Raw genomic sequence first — 17004 nt, forward strand, 5'->3', positions numbered from 1 at the left:
CACAATTCTTAAATAATACAAAGTATAAAGTTATGCACAGCTTTTTTGTCATACAAAAAAATAAAGACCAATTTTCATTATTTTGCACATTTAACAAAGAAAAAAAAGAGAGTGTACTTAACGATTGTTTTAACACTGGTTAAGTTTAAACCTAGAGGAAAAGGAAGAAAGGAATACAAATAAATACTTTTTTTTTAAGTATATTTAATACAACTAGTTAAAAAGATCAAAATAAAATAAATATTAGTTACAAAATAATTTAGTATTTTAAATGCTTACTACTAGTTAAAATACATCATAATTTTCAGAAAAACATGTTTTTCTGTAGGTCTATAATCTTTGGCAATATCACAATCATTTGCTAACTGCAGAAAGTTAGAATAAAGTAACATTCCTAACAAATTATTTAATCAAAATAGTCATCTATGTCAATATCAGGATTCAGGATATCATCACCAAATGGTGTTAAGTCTATTTGATCTAATATAAGATTTTCTACCATTTCTTCTAAATCAGTCTCTCCAATTAATATAGCACCTTGTAACCTCCCATTTTTGAGGACAAATTTTATATACTCAAGTTTAGGAGTTGTGCGAAGCAATATTTCATAATCATTTCCCAAACCTTGACCGTTGTATTTTCCTAACAATATTACTCTGTACCCAAAAAGTGTTGTGCAATGAGTGAAAAGTTCAAAACAAAAATCTTGTAGAACACTTTCATTAGTAATCTTTCCATGCATAGCCTTAGCAGCCATACCGGCCATCTGTCTGGCCTGAGTCCAAAGCCTTAACTGAAACCAATGTGGAGCATATTTCCAAGTAGCTGTAGCAACATCACCAGCAGCAAACACATCTTCAATAGAAGTCTCCTGATATTCATTTACTACTAATCCACCATCTTGTCCCCTTTTTGGTTCTTGGTCCCAAGAAAAATTTACAGCTGGTTCAACACCAGTAGCAGATACAACAAAATCACATTGAACTAGCTTTCCATTAGTAAGTTTTACTTCTAATGGAAATTCTTTATTGTTTACTTCCTGAAAAGAATCAACTTCAACATTGTAAATTATTTCTAGTTCTTGTTCTGTACAATCACCAGTAAGGGTTTCAAGTTTATGGTACCAATCAGGTCCTAAAGCAGCTGATTTCAAATTCTTATTAATGGATATCAATTTATCATCCTCTGTAAATATGTGTCTCCTTAGTATTGAAGGAGCCAGTGGGACTTCAGATGATTTAGTCTTCATAGTGTTTTGAAAAAATTCTGCTGCCCCTGGGTCAATAAAGGTTTTTGAAATATAATCATCTCTAATCACCCATACTTTTTTTATTCCTTTTGTAGCATGAACTATTTCTGAGGCGATACCTCCATTTCCAACTATTACCATTCTTTGACCATTTTTAAGCTTTTCTTTAAAGTCATTTACAGAATCTGTGTCTCTTATTCCTATGATTCTATCACATTTATTAGAGTCTGATATTAACCGAGGTATACCTCCAGTACAAATACAGACTACTTTGTATTCAATGGTGACACCACTATCTGTAGTTGCTATTTTATCTTTTGTGTTCAAAGTTTTTAAGGAGTCATAAATAATATTAAGATTAGGATGTATTCTTAATAATGAACTAGCTTCTGTTTCAGAAACATCAAATTTTACAATAGTTTTAGCATAGAAACTAACATTGCTTACATTTTTAACTAACGAGGAGGCAGTAATCATTGCAAGACTCTCTTCGGGATGCAAGATAGCTAAAGTTTCCACGCATGTCACTCCGGCTATTCCGCCTCCAACAACTAAATACGAAACTTTTAAATTAGCCATATTCGAGAACACTTTAAACACCTACTGAGTTGTAGTGTAGATTCACCATTAGCAACAGCATGTAGTTATTAGTTAGTAAATTTGTTGCAAGTTTTACAGAGGAAAGTAAGTTGCTGTTTGCAGTTGTATACTTTACTTATTGACACTTGACGTGACAGGTGACATCTGACAACATAAAATTAACAAATAGCAACGTTAAATAGGTACATGGGAACTGTGGGAGGTGGGAAGTGCGTAAGAACTTGGTTTGAATTTCCGGTATAAAGTGACCGTGTTTTTGTACACCTATTATACAAAGAGTATATAAAATTATTCTATGTGTATAAATATTGTATTAACTTATTTCAAAGGTTTTATTTGAACAACAGTAAAATGCGTATGCGCTTTGTAGCCAAAAACAACACTCTTTGGATCATTTCTAAATTCCTTTATCCACGATGAAATGAAACTGGAAACATCTGTCAATGTGACATAGTGACAGATAGTCAGTCATAGTAAAACGAAACATCAATACTACTCAAGTGATTTAAATGTACTACAGCCCAAATAAAATAACAAAATTTAGTTAAAATATAATAACAATGTAACTTAGTGTTTCGAAGACATAAAAATATCTTAAGTAAAAAAAAAAATGGACGATAACATTTTACCTACCTGTTAATCGTCAAAATAAGTACATAGCTATCGAAAATATACATTCTATTTCAAATTTTTAACAATGTTGAAATGGATTTTATTTTCTACCGTACCTATTTCTATTTCAATATTTTGGTATTTTCCTCTTTTATGGAGTATCACGTATTTGATGTTACTTAGTGCATTTATTGGAATTGGTATTTTTATGTTAACATTTTGGGGCCATATTGCGTTATCATCACCTCATCAGGCTTCCCTGTTTTTATTGGATAAAGCAGAAAAAGAATCAAGGTTTTTGGAAGAGACAATCAGGGTTTGTACTGGATACTTACTTTCTGTTAAATATATTTGTTTCTGTTCTTTATTTATTAATTTTATACAGGAAGATCAAAACTCCTGGGTGTATGTAAGAAGAAAGTCTCACTTGGCTGTTATTTTCGGACGCACTGTAGATAGTCAACTGCAACTTTTGATAGACTATTTGATAAGAGACTTCGTTGCTCGCTGGCTTAAGGAGTTATCACACAAGCCTGAGCCGGTTATTGATAAATTCAAGGAGCATATGTGGGGCGCCGTGCAGACACTGTATGAAAGATTATTAAGAATAGATGCTGAGAAGTTATTAGCCAATGACATGGTGACCAAAATAACACAGCACTTTGAAAGAATAAGGATTGCTAGAAGTTGTGCGTGAGTATTGTATTAATTTTGATACTACAAATAATTTTATTAATTGATTTAATTTTATTTTATCTGTAAAATCTTCAGAACTAAAACCCTATAACACTAGATTAAAAATAGCTTTTGTAGTAAAAATTAGTAAACAAAATTGAATATAGAGATTTGTACCAATTTGATTCTAAAGTTAATTTATATATTTGTTACTTACAGTTTAGAACTGAACCAACCTCCTGTATTTGCCCTGGCACCGCACTTGACGTCCTGTGAGACAGAACTGCATTACCTGCGTCAGATTAGCGAATTGCTTATAATGTTCCTAATGCCTCGATGCTACTCCTTAACACCAGTATCCCACCTTCTGAGAGAAATATTGGCTTGCAAGAGTATGTATATTCTTTTATATTTAATGATGAGTTAGTAAACACATTCATTTAAAAAAATTGCAGTGCTATGAGGAAAATATTTTCCTCAAAAATAGCCTTTGTATGTTTACATAGGTCTTCCTCAATGACTTCAATGTTATGTTTTCGGTGAAGATTGCAAATAGTTATTTAAAATAGTATCAAATTATATTATTCTTATTTTAGTTTTACAACCAGCCATTAATCTAGTAACGGAACCAGATTATATAAATCAGAAGATAATTCAATATTTAGAGGCGCAAAAAGAAGTAGATGCAATGCATGTGAGGACGCATGAGTATGCAAAAACATTTGAAGATTATATAAGACTTATAAACAGCTGCAATAATGTTGACACACTGAAACGGTTACGGTATGTAAGCATTATGTACTTTCACTATTTATTGCATGTGTGATTGCTATGTAATTTAAGCAAGGTACCTCTTTGCTACAAAACATAAGAATAGCAAAAAATATAAGAAACAAGGCAAGGCAATATTATTATGTTTAAAATACAGACATACAGTCCTTACAGACTATGTCCTACATCTATGCTAAATTTATATTTATATACCTTCTAACAAACATTCACATTTATAATATTAGTAAGATTATCATCATTTAATCATTAAATTAAATCCATATAGTTTATTTTTATTACAGTTATGATATTGTAACACAAATAATGCAAGCAACTACATTACAAAACATGAAAAGAGCTAAAGGGATAGATGTGGATATAATTGAGAAAAGCAGCGCACAGCATAATATAAGCCGTCAACAACTGGCCGATGCTAAGAAACTCAAGAGATACATCAACCAACTTACTATAGCTAAGGTTGAATGTGAAAAGGCCTTGAAGAAACTTGGCTGGGATGGGGCATTTCCTGCTGTGGAATCAGATAGTAAGGTATGTGAAAATAACATAATTAATAAGTCGATTGAGGTAAACCAGATTCTTGCCACATTGAAGTCTGTAATTTGCCTACACTTATGGGATTTATTGTTTAAAATAAAAAATCTTATCACATGTTTTGTATTATTACATTATATTTTAAATGACTAAACATACTTACCTAGCAATAAAGGAAAAACTGCATAATAAATTCCGATGTAGTCATGTGATTAAATATATATTTAAAGATTAATATTTATAATTTATTTGCACTTTACAGACCCTTCCATTACACAAGGTCATGGAGAGTGTGACAGGCCGTAGATATCTCTCCATGTTCTTAGAGACGATGTGTTCGCAAGGCCTGGTTGGATTCTGGACTGCGGTTGAGGAGTTACGTCACAGTCCGAGAAGCAGCTGGCATCAGTTGGGAGCTGAGATATTTTACACCTATATTAGGTCACCTAGTGCGGAAATTAAAGTTGATAAGGTAAGAATTTTATGTCTACTTGGTGAAGTAGTCTTTGCTACTGGTATGCCATCTATGAAGCAATAATCGTTTGAACATTTTTTTCTTCTCGAAAGGTTTTTTATTTTGTCAAAATATAAGCACTGTAGTATATTTGTATTAGTCAAGTTTTGCTATCGTTTTTAAGAATGATGCATTTTTTCTGCTAGTATAATATTGCCTGCGAACACCACTGTACAGTCAGCTGCATTAAATATGTATAATTTTACAATACTTCATTCATGAACTTGTATATTTCTTCACTTTCAACAATTATTACTTCGTATCCATCCATCTACTCTCAAATATGACTAAGTATTATAGACGAATATCTGTATAAGTATTTTTGAAGGCCTATTCAAGTAACAGTTTTATTAAGTAGACATATTTATGCTGCTGACTGTACTTTGAAGTATCTTGATATTCATTCCTATACAAATAATATTATTTTATTATATTTACAAGGTTCATTTTTACATAGTTAGCAACAAATATAATTTCGCAGCTATAAAACTTTCTGAATAAGTTTTTATTAAATTATCTTCGTAATATTTCCATATCATGATATCAACTGATAAGATTTCGTAAATTGCATATTAATGTAAATATAGCAAGTATTTGCATCACATTCCTATTACAAAAAACTTGTCTTTACTTAAAAAGTTTTAGCAACAGATTAAAAAATAATAATTTAAATATGTTACATTCAATATTTTATTAATATGACTAATACTTTATACGAAATTAACTTTCGCCCCCAATTCTGTTCGCGTGGATTTTTATTTATTAATTGGAAATGGGATAAACAAAAGTATACTATGTCCGTCTCCTAGTTCTAAGCTATCTCCCAACCAATTTTCAGACAAATTGGTTCAGCCCTTCTTAAATTGTAAATAGTGTAACATGACCTTTTATAGGTAAATAGCAGTTTTCCGCGCGAAATTAAAAAAAAAACAAAACAAATTGTAGTAGCCTATGTGTTCTTTCAAACTATGTTCTATATCTATGCCAAATTTCACCGAGATCTATGCAGCCGTTCTGATTATACCTTCAAACAAACATCCATCCATCTAAACATTCGCATTTATAATATATGTAAGATGATATTTTATTTAATACAGCATTATTATATCTATTTTTTTTTCATACAAAACATGAAATTGTTGTTTATAGGAGACAAGAAAAAGAATGGAGGCTTTCCTATTAGGTGATAAGGGCCCAGAAGTATTTTACGAGGTGCAGGAAACTGTAGTAGATACGATTCAAGAAAAGTATTATTCTTCATTCCTACTAAGTGACCAGTACAAAGCTTTAGTTGTTGAACTTGCCAAAGAAGAAGCTAATAAAGGTAAGAAGTAAGGGCATATAAAATAACAGAATAGGTTTTGTTATGTCTCAATGAAATTTCAGTATTGCTCCGAAGAATTAACAGCATGTCATATTTTTAGTTGGTACGCCCGTCGGAAACAAGACAGAGATTTACTACTATAGCTGCCACACGCGATTCTGTTCACGCGGGATTTAAAAACATATTAGTCTTTTTGTTCTTCCAGACTATGTTCTATAACTATATCGAATTTCAGGTAGATCCTTTCAGCGGTTCTGAAGATACCTTCTAAGAAACAAACATCCATCCATACATTGATAAATTATTTCAATACAAATTTCCAGATTTAAGTTCAGATAGATCGCCAGTGGAGGACCGGCAGATGTCCGCGGAGTCTGCCTCCTCAGCGGAGAGTGCGGGCGGCACCGTGCATCTCGCGGAGCACTCCACGTACGCGCGCCGCAAGCTCGACCAGCTGCAGGAGAGGCACAATAATAAAACGCAGGTGAGTTTCTATTGTCGTAACACTTGTATAACAACGGTGGCTTAATTTTAGTCCACGTTGCTTCGCTATTTCGATGATATGTCAAGTCAGTCAAGTATCGGCACCTATTGAAAGCAATCACTCTAATGTTTTAGATAATTGATCAGACAAATTGTTAATTTCGGTAAAAAAAAAAATTATGCTTTGATAAAGCCGAACAGCACCAAATGTCAAATGAAACTTACCAAAATGTATTACCGAAAAACGCAATTAAATCGGTTTTGGCGTTCCGTAACATTTACTCACAGGCATACCGACAAATGTATGTATTACTGTGGGTTTCTGAGACTGAAATCCTCGTTTTAAATATATTGTTATATCTGTTTTGGCTTAGACGATATGTTTTATACAAAGGTTTTGGTTTCAAAAAGTAACAGTTATATCAGTGACCTATGTTTATACCAGGCTTTAGCAGCATTACGAGCGTCATTGAAACCTGAGTCGCCAGCACTAGCGATGTTGGCCAACGAGGTGGAGAGGCTGGCGGGAGAACAGATGCGGCTGGAGGCGCACCTCGCGAGGACGGACACGTGGGCGGAGCACCTCGGCAGGTGGCGAGCATCGGTACACAGTGCTGAGGTAAACTATGTTTGATTGCATGTGTATGCCTTAACATATCTTATTCAAATTTGGCTCCGATATAGAACATAGTCTCGAGTAACATGTAAGATTTTCATACTTCTTAAAATTTTGGGCAGACGAAGTTGCGAGCGAGAGCTAGTTGTTTATGCTCTGGTTAAAATAATACAATCATTGTACAATATACAGAGATTTTAACAATTTTATTACTTCAAAGTAGACTCGCTAACATAGTATAGAGTAAGAGAAAATTCGTAATTTTTCTGCTAATGGGATACTTAGCGTTGGTTTATGAGACGAAAATCTCTATAAAACATATCGTCATCCCTGTCATCTTTGACGAAACAGAGCTACCTTATGTTTTAAAGGGGGATTTTGATCTCGGAAACCCAAGGTTAGTGTATATGTTTGTACGCAGGTAATAGACGAGTCAAAGCCACCTCAGTTTGTGATAGTGGTGCACATGGCGGAGCAGGAGCCCACTGCGGATGACGAGCGCCCGGAGCAGATATCCACAGGCTGGGTACTACTGCGGACACTTAATGAATTTCAAGTAAGTTGGTTCACGAATGATTTTGTAGAAGCACTTCAGTTGAATGAATGATACGTGTGTTTGAATTTTCTTCTCGCACAGAATCTAGACACATTAGTGACTAGAAAGGAACAAGGAGAATTTGTGTTGAGCTATTTTAAATTTGTGTTGTTTTTTTTTAGGAATTGCATAGAAAATTAAGGCCCATGTGTTCGGAGCTTAAAAATTTAGAACTACCGTCAAATTCGTTCAAGTTTCTATTTGGAAAGAATGACAGACAATCTTTAGAAAAAGCGAAAACATTGATACAGAAATATCTAGAAGTAAGTGTTTTCTTATTTTTTCAATTTTCCTAAAAAAATCTTCGTTTCGAAGATTTCATCAAAACCCTTGTTTCAGTTTGTATTAGAAGACGACCGGTTAAACCAAAGCGAGGCTTTATACACATTTCTTAATCCTAGTTCAGAATATTTAAAACAGGGAGATCTACCAAAGAAGAATAAGTTTTCATTTTCTACATTTTTTAAAAGGTGAGTCCAATAAAGTTATCTGTTTTGACGGTGACGATGGCGATGTTAATGATGACGATGATGATGATGATGATGATGATGGTGATATGTTAGCACAAGCAGCGAGGCGGGCGGTGTGGGGGGCGCGGCGCGGTGGTCGGGTGAGCGGGGCGGGGAGGGGTGCGGGCTGGCGGCGGACGATGAGGAGATGTCCCTCTACCTGGATGGCAACGGCTCCGACACCCCCAGGCATCTCAACAACTCTATCAGAGGTTACTTATGTCGTAAACCATGACTTAGTGTATATTTCTCATAGTAGCTGCGCAAAATTAAAAAAAAAAACATTGAAAATAATCTCATATGTTTCTCGAGACTATGTTTTCTATATCGAAATTACAATATGATGGGTTGAAAACCGTTGCGGAGTTATGGAGTACACATTTCCGAGATCATAGGCAACCTATGTGTTCTTCAGGACTGACCCTTAGTGTCGATTTCTCTTATTAAATATGCATTAAAATACCCATTAAATTGTTAGTGACCATTAAACGAATGTAGTGTAAAAGCTTAAGTGTTTTGGTTTTCATTGTCGAAACTTGTTATCATACCATATTGCTATCACTCTCAGTCTCTTTGAAAAGAACAGAGACAGCATCATTTAATAAAATTTATGTCACTGGACTTATCGCCGTAATGATAGGAACGTGATATAAAATTCATTTTTTATTTTAACACGAGATGACATTAATATGTCTAAACGCGTCATAAACACCCACGAAATCAACGATGGATCAAGTAAATATATTTTGGCACTGGTAATATTTATAGCGGAATTGCGACTAACCGCGTAATAAGAACATTTTAACAAGATTGGCGTTACTAATTAAAAAAACTGTTGTTCTAAATTTAATTTTAATTTGTAACGCCTGTTGCACATAAATTATAGTTAACAATTTATACGTAAGTTCTCTCGATTTTAACTGATCTCACCGCATAAATAAATCAGCTTCCACAAATTGACAATTAACACAATTATGTCCACAAATTAGAGATCGAAAATAGGACAGTCTAATTAAATAGACAATATATGAAATTGTCAGACATACGTTCTTAATAGCTGTCGCCAGCGACTTCGTTGAAGTTAAAAAAAACCTATTTATTAGTCTATGTGTTCTTCCAGACTGTGTTTTACATCTATACTAAATTTCAGTGATATTCATGCAGCTGCATGGAGATACCTTCTTACAAACATCCATCTATACATCCATATATTCGCATTTATTATTACCCGTTTCCACTGAATATTCCACGATTCTGTATCATGTCATCAAAACATTTTTGACAAAACAAATTAAAGTTCGTCACTCATTACACACAGATAACGCGTTGTCAAAAACTGAGCGTATCGTGCGCTGCATCAAGTATGTGCGGCGTATATGAGCGATGACCTTTTTAATAACATTAATCAGGTGCAGTTGGTATGGCGGAGGAGCGGGACAGTATAGCGGAGCCGTTGTACGCGTTGCTGAGCGAGGTGTTCGATATGCGCGGCGTGTTCCGCTGGCTGCGCAAGACATTGGTCACCTTTGTGCAGATCACATACGGAAGAACCATTAATAGGTAATATGTTACAGGCCATAGATATAAAAAAATGTCTCTTTTAATATACTAGCGTAAGAATTTAATTATTCATTTACCACTTCAAAGTTTTTTAGGCTTTAAAAGTGACATAGAATTAAACGTATTTTGTAACATGTTACACCAAAGATACTTTTTAACAAAAATTATAACCTAAAAAAAGGGTCTTGACAGATAGACGGACGGACAACAAAGTGATCCTATAAGGGTTCCCTTTTTTTCTTTCGAGATACGGAACTCTAAAAACATAACGTGTATGGCTAAATGTATGATTGTAGAAGAGAACTAGAGGAGGTGTCTCAGGACTCAAATGGTCTGTGGATCTCTACCTACCTATCTGGGTTACGGGTGTGAGTTATGTAACGTTAAAAAGAGGCAGCTAAGGCTTATTATTAACAAAATGTTTGAATACTTGTATGATTTTCATAGGCAAATAAAGGAGACGATATCTTGGCTGTTCTGTGAACATATGCTGCATTATTACACGGGCGTTGTGCTCAAGTCGTGGTGGCCGGGCGGCGTACTTAGCGAGACTACCAACAACAGGAATCTCAGGGATAAGGGTGATTATTCATTTCTTTTTTACTCTCTATCCCTTTTTCACCTTTTTTCCTTCCATCTCTCTCTATCCCTCTCTCCGCTCTCTTTCTAGATGTCAAATTTGAAAGAATTACAGGAAAGAAATGTAGGTTATAGGATGTTCTTTCTTTTGTACGTTATTTTTGTATGATTATGAATCAGGAATGTGTTAAATTGACCTTTATAAATGGACTGGCTATAGACATAGTATTTTGTGCCTATTTCGCCATTTTAACGCTAATGATAGTAGGTGTGGCGTGGATTCGGAATAGTATAGATAGAATGAAATGTCACGTAACGTCAAGAGGCGCGCTTAAATCGGAACGAAGTAAAAGCTAATTTCCAGGCAATTGCCTATCCATTTATAAAGATAGCATGTTGTGTATATGGTCAGAACACACGCGTACTCTGGCGCTGCAGCAGCTCTCGGAGAGCGTGGCTGGTGCGCTGGGCTCTCTGCTGGGCGCGCACACAGCGGCGCGCGGCGCTCACAAACTCTTCCATACATTGCAGAATACTACGCACAACAAACAACTCTTCTATGTAAGTATACCGACACCTCAATTATTTTTAAACAAACTTTTATACAACTTCGTGTACTTCTTTCGCCAAAACGAAATACTTTATACACATATGAACTTTGTTGCTTTAGCAAACTTGGTATTTACAGTAAAACACTTCTCACTTCTCACGTCAACAAACTGGTTGGTGTTATTATTTCACAATGTCAATTCACTTTAGCTCTAGTTGTCGCCCGAGACTCCGCCCGCGCGGAATTGAAAAAAACTTAATGAATGGTCTACATCTTCCAGATTATGTTCTACATCCAATGCCAAATTTCAGCATGTATTCATCCCTTCAAACATTCAAATTTATAATATTAGTAAGATTGTCACGAAATAAGTGACTACCATAAAATTTGCCTTCCTCTTTCCTTAATCAAGTCATTGGATAGAATTGAACACTTTGGATTTGGCTTTTACTGCTTTGATCCGGTTATTACCAGAACTAGGAAAAACCTGTTCTCAGAAAGATGTCCTCTATGGACTTGTGTACTTTCAACTTCATTTCAGGCGACGCGGTTAGTACTTGCCGTCAAGATATTACAACTTATTTGCAATAATATATTAAGTGAGTGTAAAATAAAATATTTGTAGGAAAAATATTTATTTGACCTTATCATTTATACAGTTTATTTTACGTTTTTCGTCTCGCTAAATAGAAAAATATACCAATAATAGCAACGAATGTCGCAGGTCCAAAAATATACATTATGACCACGGTCAGGATTAAGGCCATGCCTAAAATTATATGCGAATTTGTTCTCTCCACTGACACTATAATTTTCTCCGGCGTCCTACCCACGTACGAGATTGTCTGAAATAAAGATAATGACGTCACAACTTGCAACATTCAACGATTAATAAACTTAATAAAGTCAACTTACACTGTACTCCAAATTGTCTTCGTTTTTAACCATTAATATTTTTTCGCCCAGTATACTTTCTAAAATAAAAAAAGTTATTTTTTATACTTTATTTTTGATTAGGTTTCACTATGCGACTCCGTCGAATTTAAAAAAAAATTAGTAGAATATGTGTTCTTTCAGACTATGAGCTACATCTATGCCTAAATTTCAGCGAGGTCTTTGCAGCCGTTTTGGAGGTACCTTCTAACAAACATCCATCCATCTAAACATTAGCATTTTTAATATTCGTATAACAAAATATGCTTTAAATGGTCATAAATCGGCAATGTTATCCCTATTAGGCTCCTCTTGTCTTTCAATCTTTATGTTTTTTTAAGTTAGAGGAAGACCAAGAAAAGTATGGAATGACTGTGTGAAAGAGGATATGCGTAAGAAGGGGGTAGACTCGGATATGACGGCTGATAGAGATGTATGGAGGCGTATGTAGTACATACTGTGCCGACCATCGATAGGGATAAGGGTAGGTTGATGATGATGATTATGTTTTTTTAAGTTACATTTAATTGGACACTTTCTAGTAAAAATTCTGTACAAAAACATCTTGTCATTTCTTTATTGGAAAAATCAATGAAAACCTCAAAAGAAATAATAGTTTTCACTCACCGCTACATTCGACTTCAATCTTATTTATTTCGTCTAAAGCTCCGTCTTGTATTATGATATTGTTATAATCCTGACTGTATCTGAACATCTCTGCTGCTAATACATTCGAGTAATCATCTTTGTTCTTCATTTTAAATCCTCTTTTAATCTCATTTAGGAATAGGAATGCTCTTGAACGCTGACATGCCTTAAAATTACAATGCTTTGAATTTAAATCTTGAATCTTATTCAATGAAATACTAGACTGATTGACACTGGATTTCTTACATCAAAATCTCCGTTTAAAACATATTGTTATCTCTGTTTTGTCAACGATAATGACAGGGATGACGATATGTTTTATACAGAGATTTTGATCTCGAAACCAATGGATAATAAATCTCCTATTAAAATCAATTCATCGTAATAATAACTAATGTGTAGTTAAGCGGGATTTTGATCCAATTTTTTTATTTCCACCAAGACCTATACAGTGGTGATAGGCTTTTGTTATAAATATTGATAAAATTGTTAAACGAATATAAATTTTCTAAATAGCTACAATTAATTTAATTTCGTACTATTTTTTTTATTTCTATGATTTAAAAATGAATTAAAAAAAGGGTCTTTACAGACGGACGGACGGAAAACAAAGTGATCCTATGAGATTCCGTTTTTTTCCTATGAGGTACGGAACCCTAAAAAATATAAAACTATGTACTTACTTTATCAGTAACACACAAATAAACATAACCATTTTCAACGACATAATTTATCAAATACTTTCCATGTAAATAAGTCATTTTATCAGGTATGTTTGGTCGTTTTAGTAACATCTCACTCACAATATCCACGAAATTACCATCACATGAAGCGTACGCACTGATTATGTTTTTATTATTTGCTATTACACTGAATAAAATAGACATTTTTTTAATTACAAAAACACATTGATTTTTTTTATATTAAAATATAATTTCGTGTGTAGTAACGTACAGACGGAGACATTCTTCCGCAAGCTTTAGTCGTTTGTATCATATAAATATCACGCGCACGCGATCTCTGATCTAAAATTGGCTGTAAGTTGTTGACGCTTTGCTGAAATCGTTTCCACGGTATGAAAACTCTCGCAACGGTAATGGATCAAACTGACAGGTGAAATATAGTCTTATATATAAAATTGTCGTGTCACAATGTTACTATACTCCTCCGAAAGGACCTGACCGATTTTTATGAAATTTATTATGCATATTCAATAAGTCTGAGAATCTGCTACTATTATTCAATCTCGCGCAGACGGAGTTCCGGGCGGCAGCTAGTTTGTTTTAATATAAAAGTGTATTAGGGGATTTTCCATTTGTGTTATCTTAGAATAAAGTTCTTTTAATAAGGAATTATTTTCTTTAATTGGAAAACATATCGTATTTTGTTTTATGTAAATAAGACGACATCGATTGATGGGTTTTTTTCTTATCAATATGCTCATTAAGATCAGTTTCTGTCGAAACACTACAGCACTATATATTCATTCCTTTCATTCTGCTTGACAAAAGCGAGACAACAATATGCATTAATAAAATAACCACAACAATCGATTTGTACGGCAATATAAATATTTAATTTTACTTTCAGGAATTATTTGAAGTGGTCCTTCTCGAAGTGTTTCCAGAGCTCAAAAGATATCAATAAATATAGCACAATTATGTTACAAAAATATATGTTACGTTATCTTGTGCTAATAGAGCTAAGATGTATTTCGATTCGATTGTATGGTAATTTTTTGCTTCTTGCTAAATAAATGACCAAAACGTAACTTTCTAAATATTAGTAAATAATGTTTTCAAAGACTAAAGATCTGACTTTATATTATTTGGCTTTAACTAATACACTATTGACGTAGTGTTTGTTTGAATTATATTATTATGACTATGACAATTCGTGAACCCTTGTATTCTGACATTTACAGGGACTTATTCCAAAGATAAAATTTTTTACATTTGAATATATTCTAAATAAGTAGTTTATATGTTTATTTTTTAACAAAACTAAATAATTAAAGTTTTGCGCATGTCTATTATATATAGATTATACTATGTGGTATTATGTTTAATATTAAACTTATATAAAAACAGTTTAAAACTCACTTACATTTTAGTACGTATAGACTAGTTTCGAGCCCATTGGGGGCCCTTCATCAGGGTGAGTGGGACCGGTATTATTTCGCGGACCCTGCCCGAAGGACGAATATACGCGAGTGTTTAGCCGTTTTTATATAAGTTTATAATGTCTTACGAAATTTTGAATAATTTAATGTTTAATATTATTTATTTTTCGGGCGTCTCTTACCGTGGGTTTCTGAGACCAAAGTCTTAGTTCCAGATATATCGTCGTCCATGTCATTATCTTTGAAAAAACAGGGATAACAATATGTTTTAAACGTAGATTTTGTTCTCAGAAATTCAAGGTTACACTAACCAATGTATTTACAAATTCCAGCATATCAACAATATGTTATTTTGGTATTCAGAACAATTTAATATATCTTATTTATGAATTTAATGTTAGTTGTATAATTGCTAATTTTGATGCGCATCCTTATAACATAGCGCGAATCGTAATTAGAAATGGAATAATGTATATTTTGATCTCAATTTATATTTAAATGATAATTAAATGAATTTATTTTATTAAACCACTTAGCTTTGATTGTGCCAATTTAAATAAGTTACAGCACACCCACAATAACATGAGACTAATTTTTGTAAATAACTGAACTCCCTACTTTGTAGCACACGATATTATAAATTTCGACTCAATTTATCTATGTTTTATTATTTTCACATCTTGTCATAGACAACCCTTTGTTCACAACTAATGAAGAAAATGTATTACATTCCAAACTTTCATTGATTATTCCATAATGTAAATATATCCATATCTATGTCAAGGTGTGACGTCATCCAACTGAAGTCTCATGTTATTGTGGTCGAGTAGCGTGTATGTAGTATTATGCAAGATGCTTTTGTTCCGCGCGGCTTGATGCCTCGTTTACTTACGTGTAAGCACAGTTTGTGCTCTGTTTGAGATTTTGGTAGTATATCTTAGTTGTGGATAGGATGTGGAAAGCGGTGGACCGTATACTATGGTGGCATTGGGAAAGGCCTATGTCCAGCAGTGGACAAACAGGTTGACGATCACTATAATGTTTATAGATACGAATCAAAAGTTAGGTAAAGAATTTCACGAATATCGAAAATACAGTTTACTTCAGAGCGGGCTGGGCTCCAAAAGTAAACTTTTCAGAGTCGGTAAATTCGAATTGAAGGTAAGCCATTGTAGATGTTGGCATTTTACAGTACCTGAATTAAAAACTCTTGTTTTTATTTATTTTTTTAAGTTCTTTTGAAAGGTTTTAAATGCTAGTCTTGTTGAATCTGTTATAACAATAATATTATAAATTACTTGAGATTATAAGTAAATAGTTATTTGACGTATATCAGAATTACAAAATGTTTGTGTCGTTTCCAAAATTTAAAATATTTGAGGCTACTAGAGTTTATTGGTATTTAGTTGTATTTTCGTTAAAATAAAAAGAATAGTCGTATGAATTTTGGTGGCAACGTATAGAAAAATATTTCGCTAAGTTCATTGAACTTACAATTTTTTTATTTAAATTTTAATTGTCATCATCCCAAACAGCCAGCATCAAACATTTTGTTTTACTTTTTATTCATTACATTGTCGTTGTTATAGCACCTCCTTAGTTTTATTAATGAGGCAAGGAAATTTAGACAATAAACATATTTCTCAAAATTAAAAAACTACAAATCTTGTTGTCTAAAATGGGACAACTTGATTACTGTCTTATAAGACAAACTTAACCTTTTGTTGACTTTTATATTTTGTCAGGCCTATATTTTTACATTTACAAATTATATTTAATGTTAGTAATGTCGAATATCGGTAAAAAAAATGTTGATGAAATTATTTTTTATCTGTTATTTATCTTTTTTAAATATTTGAAGGAATAAAAATTCAATTGTTATTTTGTAAAGAAAAGAAGACTTGACTGTGTATATTTAATTAACTAACAAACTTTTGCCCTTTTTCTCAATAAATACTTCTATCGACTCTCTCTCTCTCTCAAGGTGCCTTTCCATTTAATGGAGGTTGGCCGTCAACTCAGTGAACTAAAAAATCGACTAAAAAAAATAATTTCATCAAAAATTTAAAATTAATGATTCGATACGTTGGATGTTTGTAGTAATTTAAATGT

At 33.3% G+C, this 17004-nt stretch overlaps 3 protein-coding genes across 4 annotated transcripts; 1 reads left to right on the top strand and 2 right to left on the bottom strand.

The window, feature by feature from the left end:
* Positions 1–280: 280 nt before the first annotated feature.
* On the bottom strand, positions 281–2015 carry Pyroxd1 (pyridine nucleotide-disulfide oxidoreductase domain 1). The gene has a single exon (XM_013319519.1). The coding sequence runs from the start codon at positions 1826–1828 to the stop codon at positions 407–409; it is 1422 nt and encodes a 473-aa protein (XP_013174973.1). The 5' UTR covers positions 1829–2015; the 3' UTR covers positions 281–406.
* A 318-nt stretch (positions 2016–2333) lies between these two features.
* On the top strand, positions 2334–14777 carry snz (sorting nexin snazarus). 2 transcript variants are annotated; one of them, XM_013319897.1, is made up of 17 exons: positions 2334–2777; positions 2847–3154; positions 3356–3528; positions 3733–3919; positions 4210–4456; positions 4722–4931; positions 6123–6297; positions 6621–6781; positions 7226–7399; positions 7818–7952; positions 8114–8254; positions 8331–8461; positions 8555–8712; positions 9910–10060; positions 10508–10641; positions 11052–11200; positions 14361–14777. In XM_013319897.1, exons 1-17 carry the CDS (start codon positions 2547–2549, stop codon positions 14415–14417), a joined length of 2922 nt encoding a protein of 973 aa, XP_013175351.1. In that variant the 5' UTR covers positions 2334–2546; the 3' UTR covers positions 14418–14777. The 2 variants fall into 2 exon arrangements, with proteins under 2 accessions (XP_013175351.1, XP_013175352.1); XM_013319898.1 differs by lacking the exons at positions 8555–8712; positions 11052–11200; positions 14361–14777 and having other exon boundaries at positions 10508–10593.
* On the bottom strand, positions 11823–14061 carry LOC106123516 (vesicle-associated membrane protein 7). Its single transcript, XM_013319899.1, has 4 exons — positions 13454–14061; positions 12750–12936; positions 12105–12163; positions 11823–12034 (listed from the first exon to the last, which is right to left on the bottom strand). Exons 1-4 carry the CDS (start codon positions 13655–13657, stop codon positions 11855–11857), a joined length of 630 nt encoding a protein of 209 aa, XP_013175353.1. The 5' UTR covers positions 13658–14061; the 3' UTR covers positions 11823–11854.
* Positions 14778–17004: the final 2227 nt, after the last annotated feature.

The sequence above is a fragment of the Papilio xuthus genome, unplaced genomic scaffold, assembly GCF_000836235.2.
Source record: "Papilio xuthus unplaced genomic scaffold, Pxut_1.1 DF826115.1, whole genome shotgun sequence".
Taxonomy (NCBI): Eukaryota; Metazoa; Arthropoda; class Insecta; order Lepidoptera; family Papilionidae; genus Papilio; species Papilio xuthus.

Coding starts and splice junctions, on each gene's coding strand:
- Pyroxd1 (XM_013319519.1), bottom strand. CDS start 1,828: ATGGCTAATTTAAAAGTTTCGTATTTAGTTGTTGGAGGCGGAATAGCC.
- snz (XM_013319897.1), top strand. CDS start 2,547: ATGTTGAAATGGATTTTATTTTCTACCGTACCTATTTCTATTTCAATA. Junction 3,529..3,732: donor AGAAATATTGGCTTGCAAGA/GTATGTATATTC, acceptor TTCTTATTTTAG/TTTTACAACCAGCCATTAAT. Junction 10,061..10,507: donor TACGGAAGAACCATTAATAG/GTAATATGTTAC, acceptor TGATTTTCATAG/GCAAATAAAGGAGACGATAT.
- LOC106123516 (XM_013319899.1), bottom strand. CDS start 13,657: ATGTCTATTTTATTCAGTGTAATAGCAAATAATAAAAACATAATCAGT. Junction 12,164..12,749: donor GATTGAAGTCGAATGTAGCG/GTGAGTGAAAAC, acceptor TTTTTATTTTAG/AAAGTATACTGGGCGAAAAA. Junction 12,035..12,104: donor AAGACAATTTGGAGTACAGT/GTAAGTTGACTT, acceptor TCTTTATTTCAG/ACAATCTCGTACGTGGGTAG.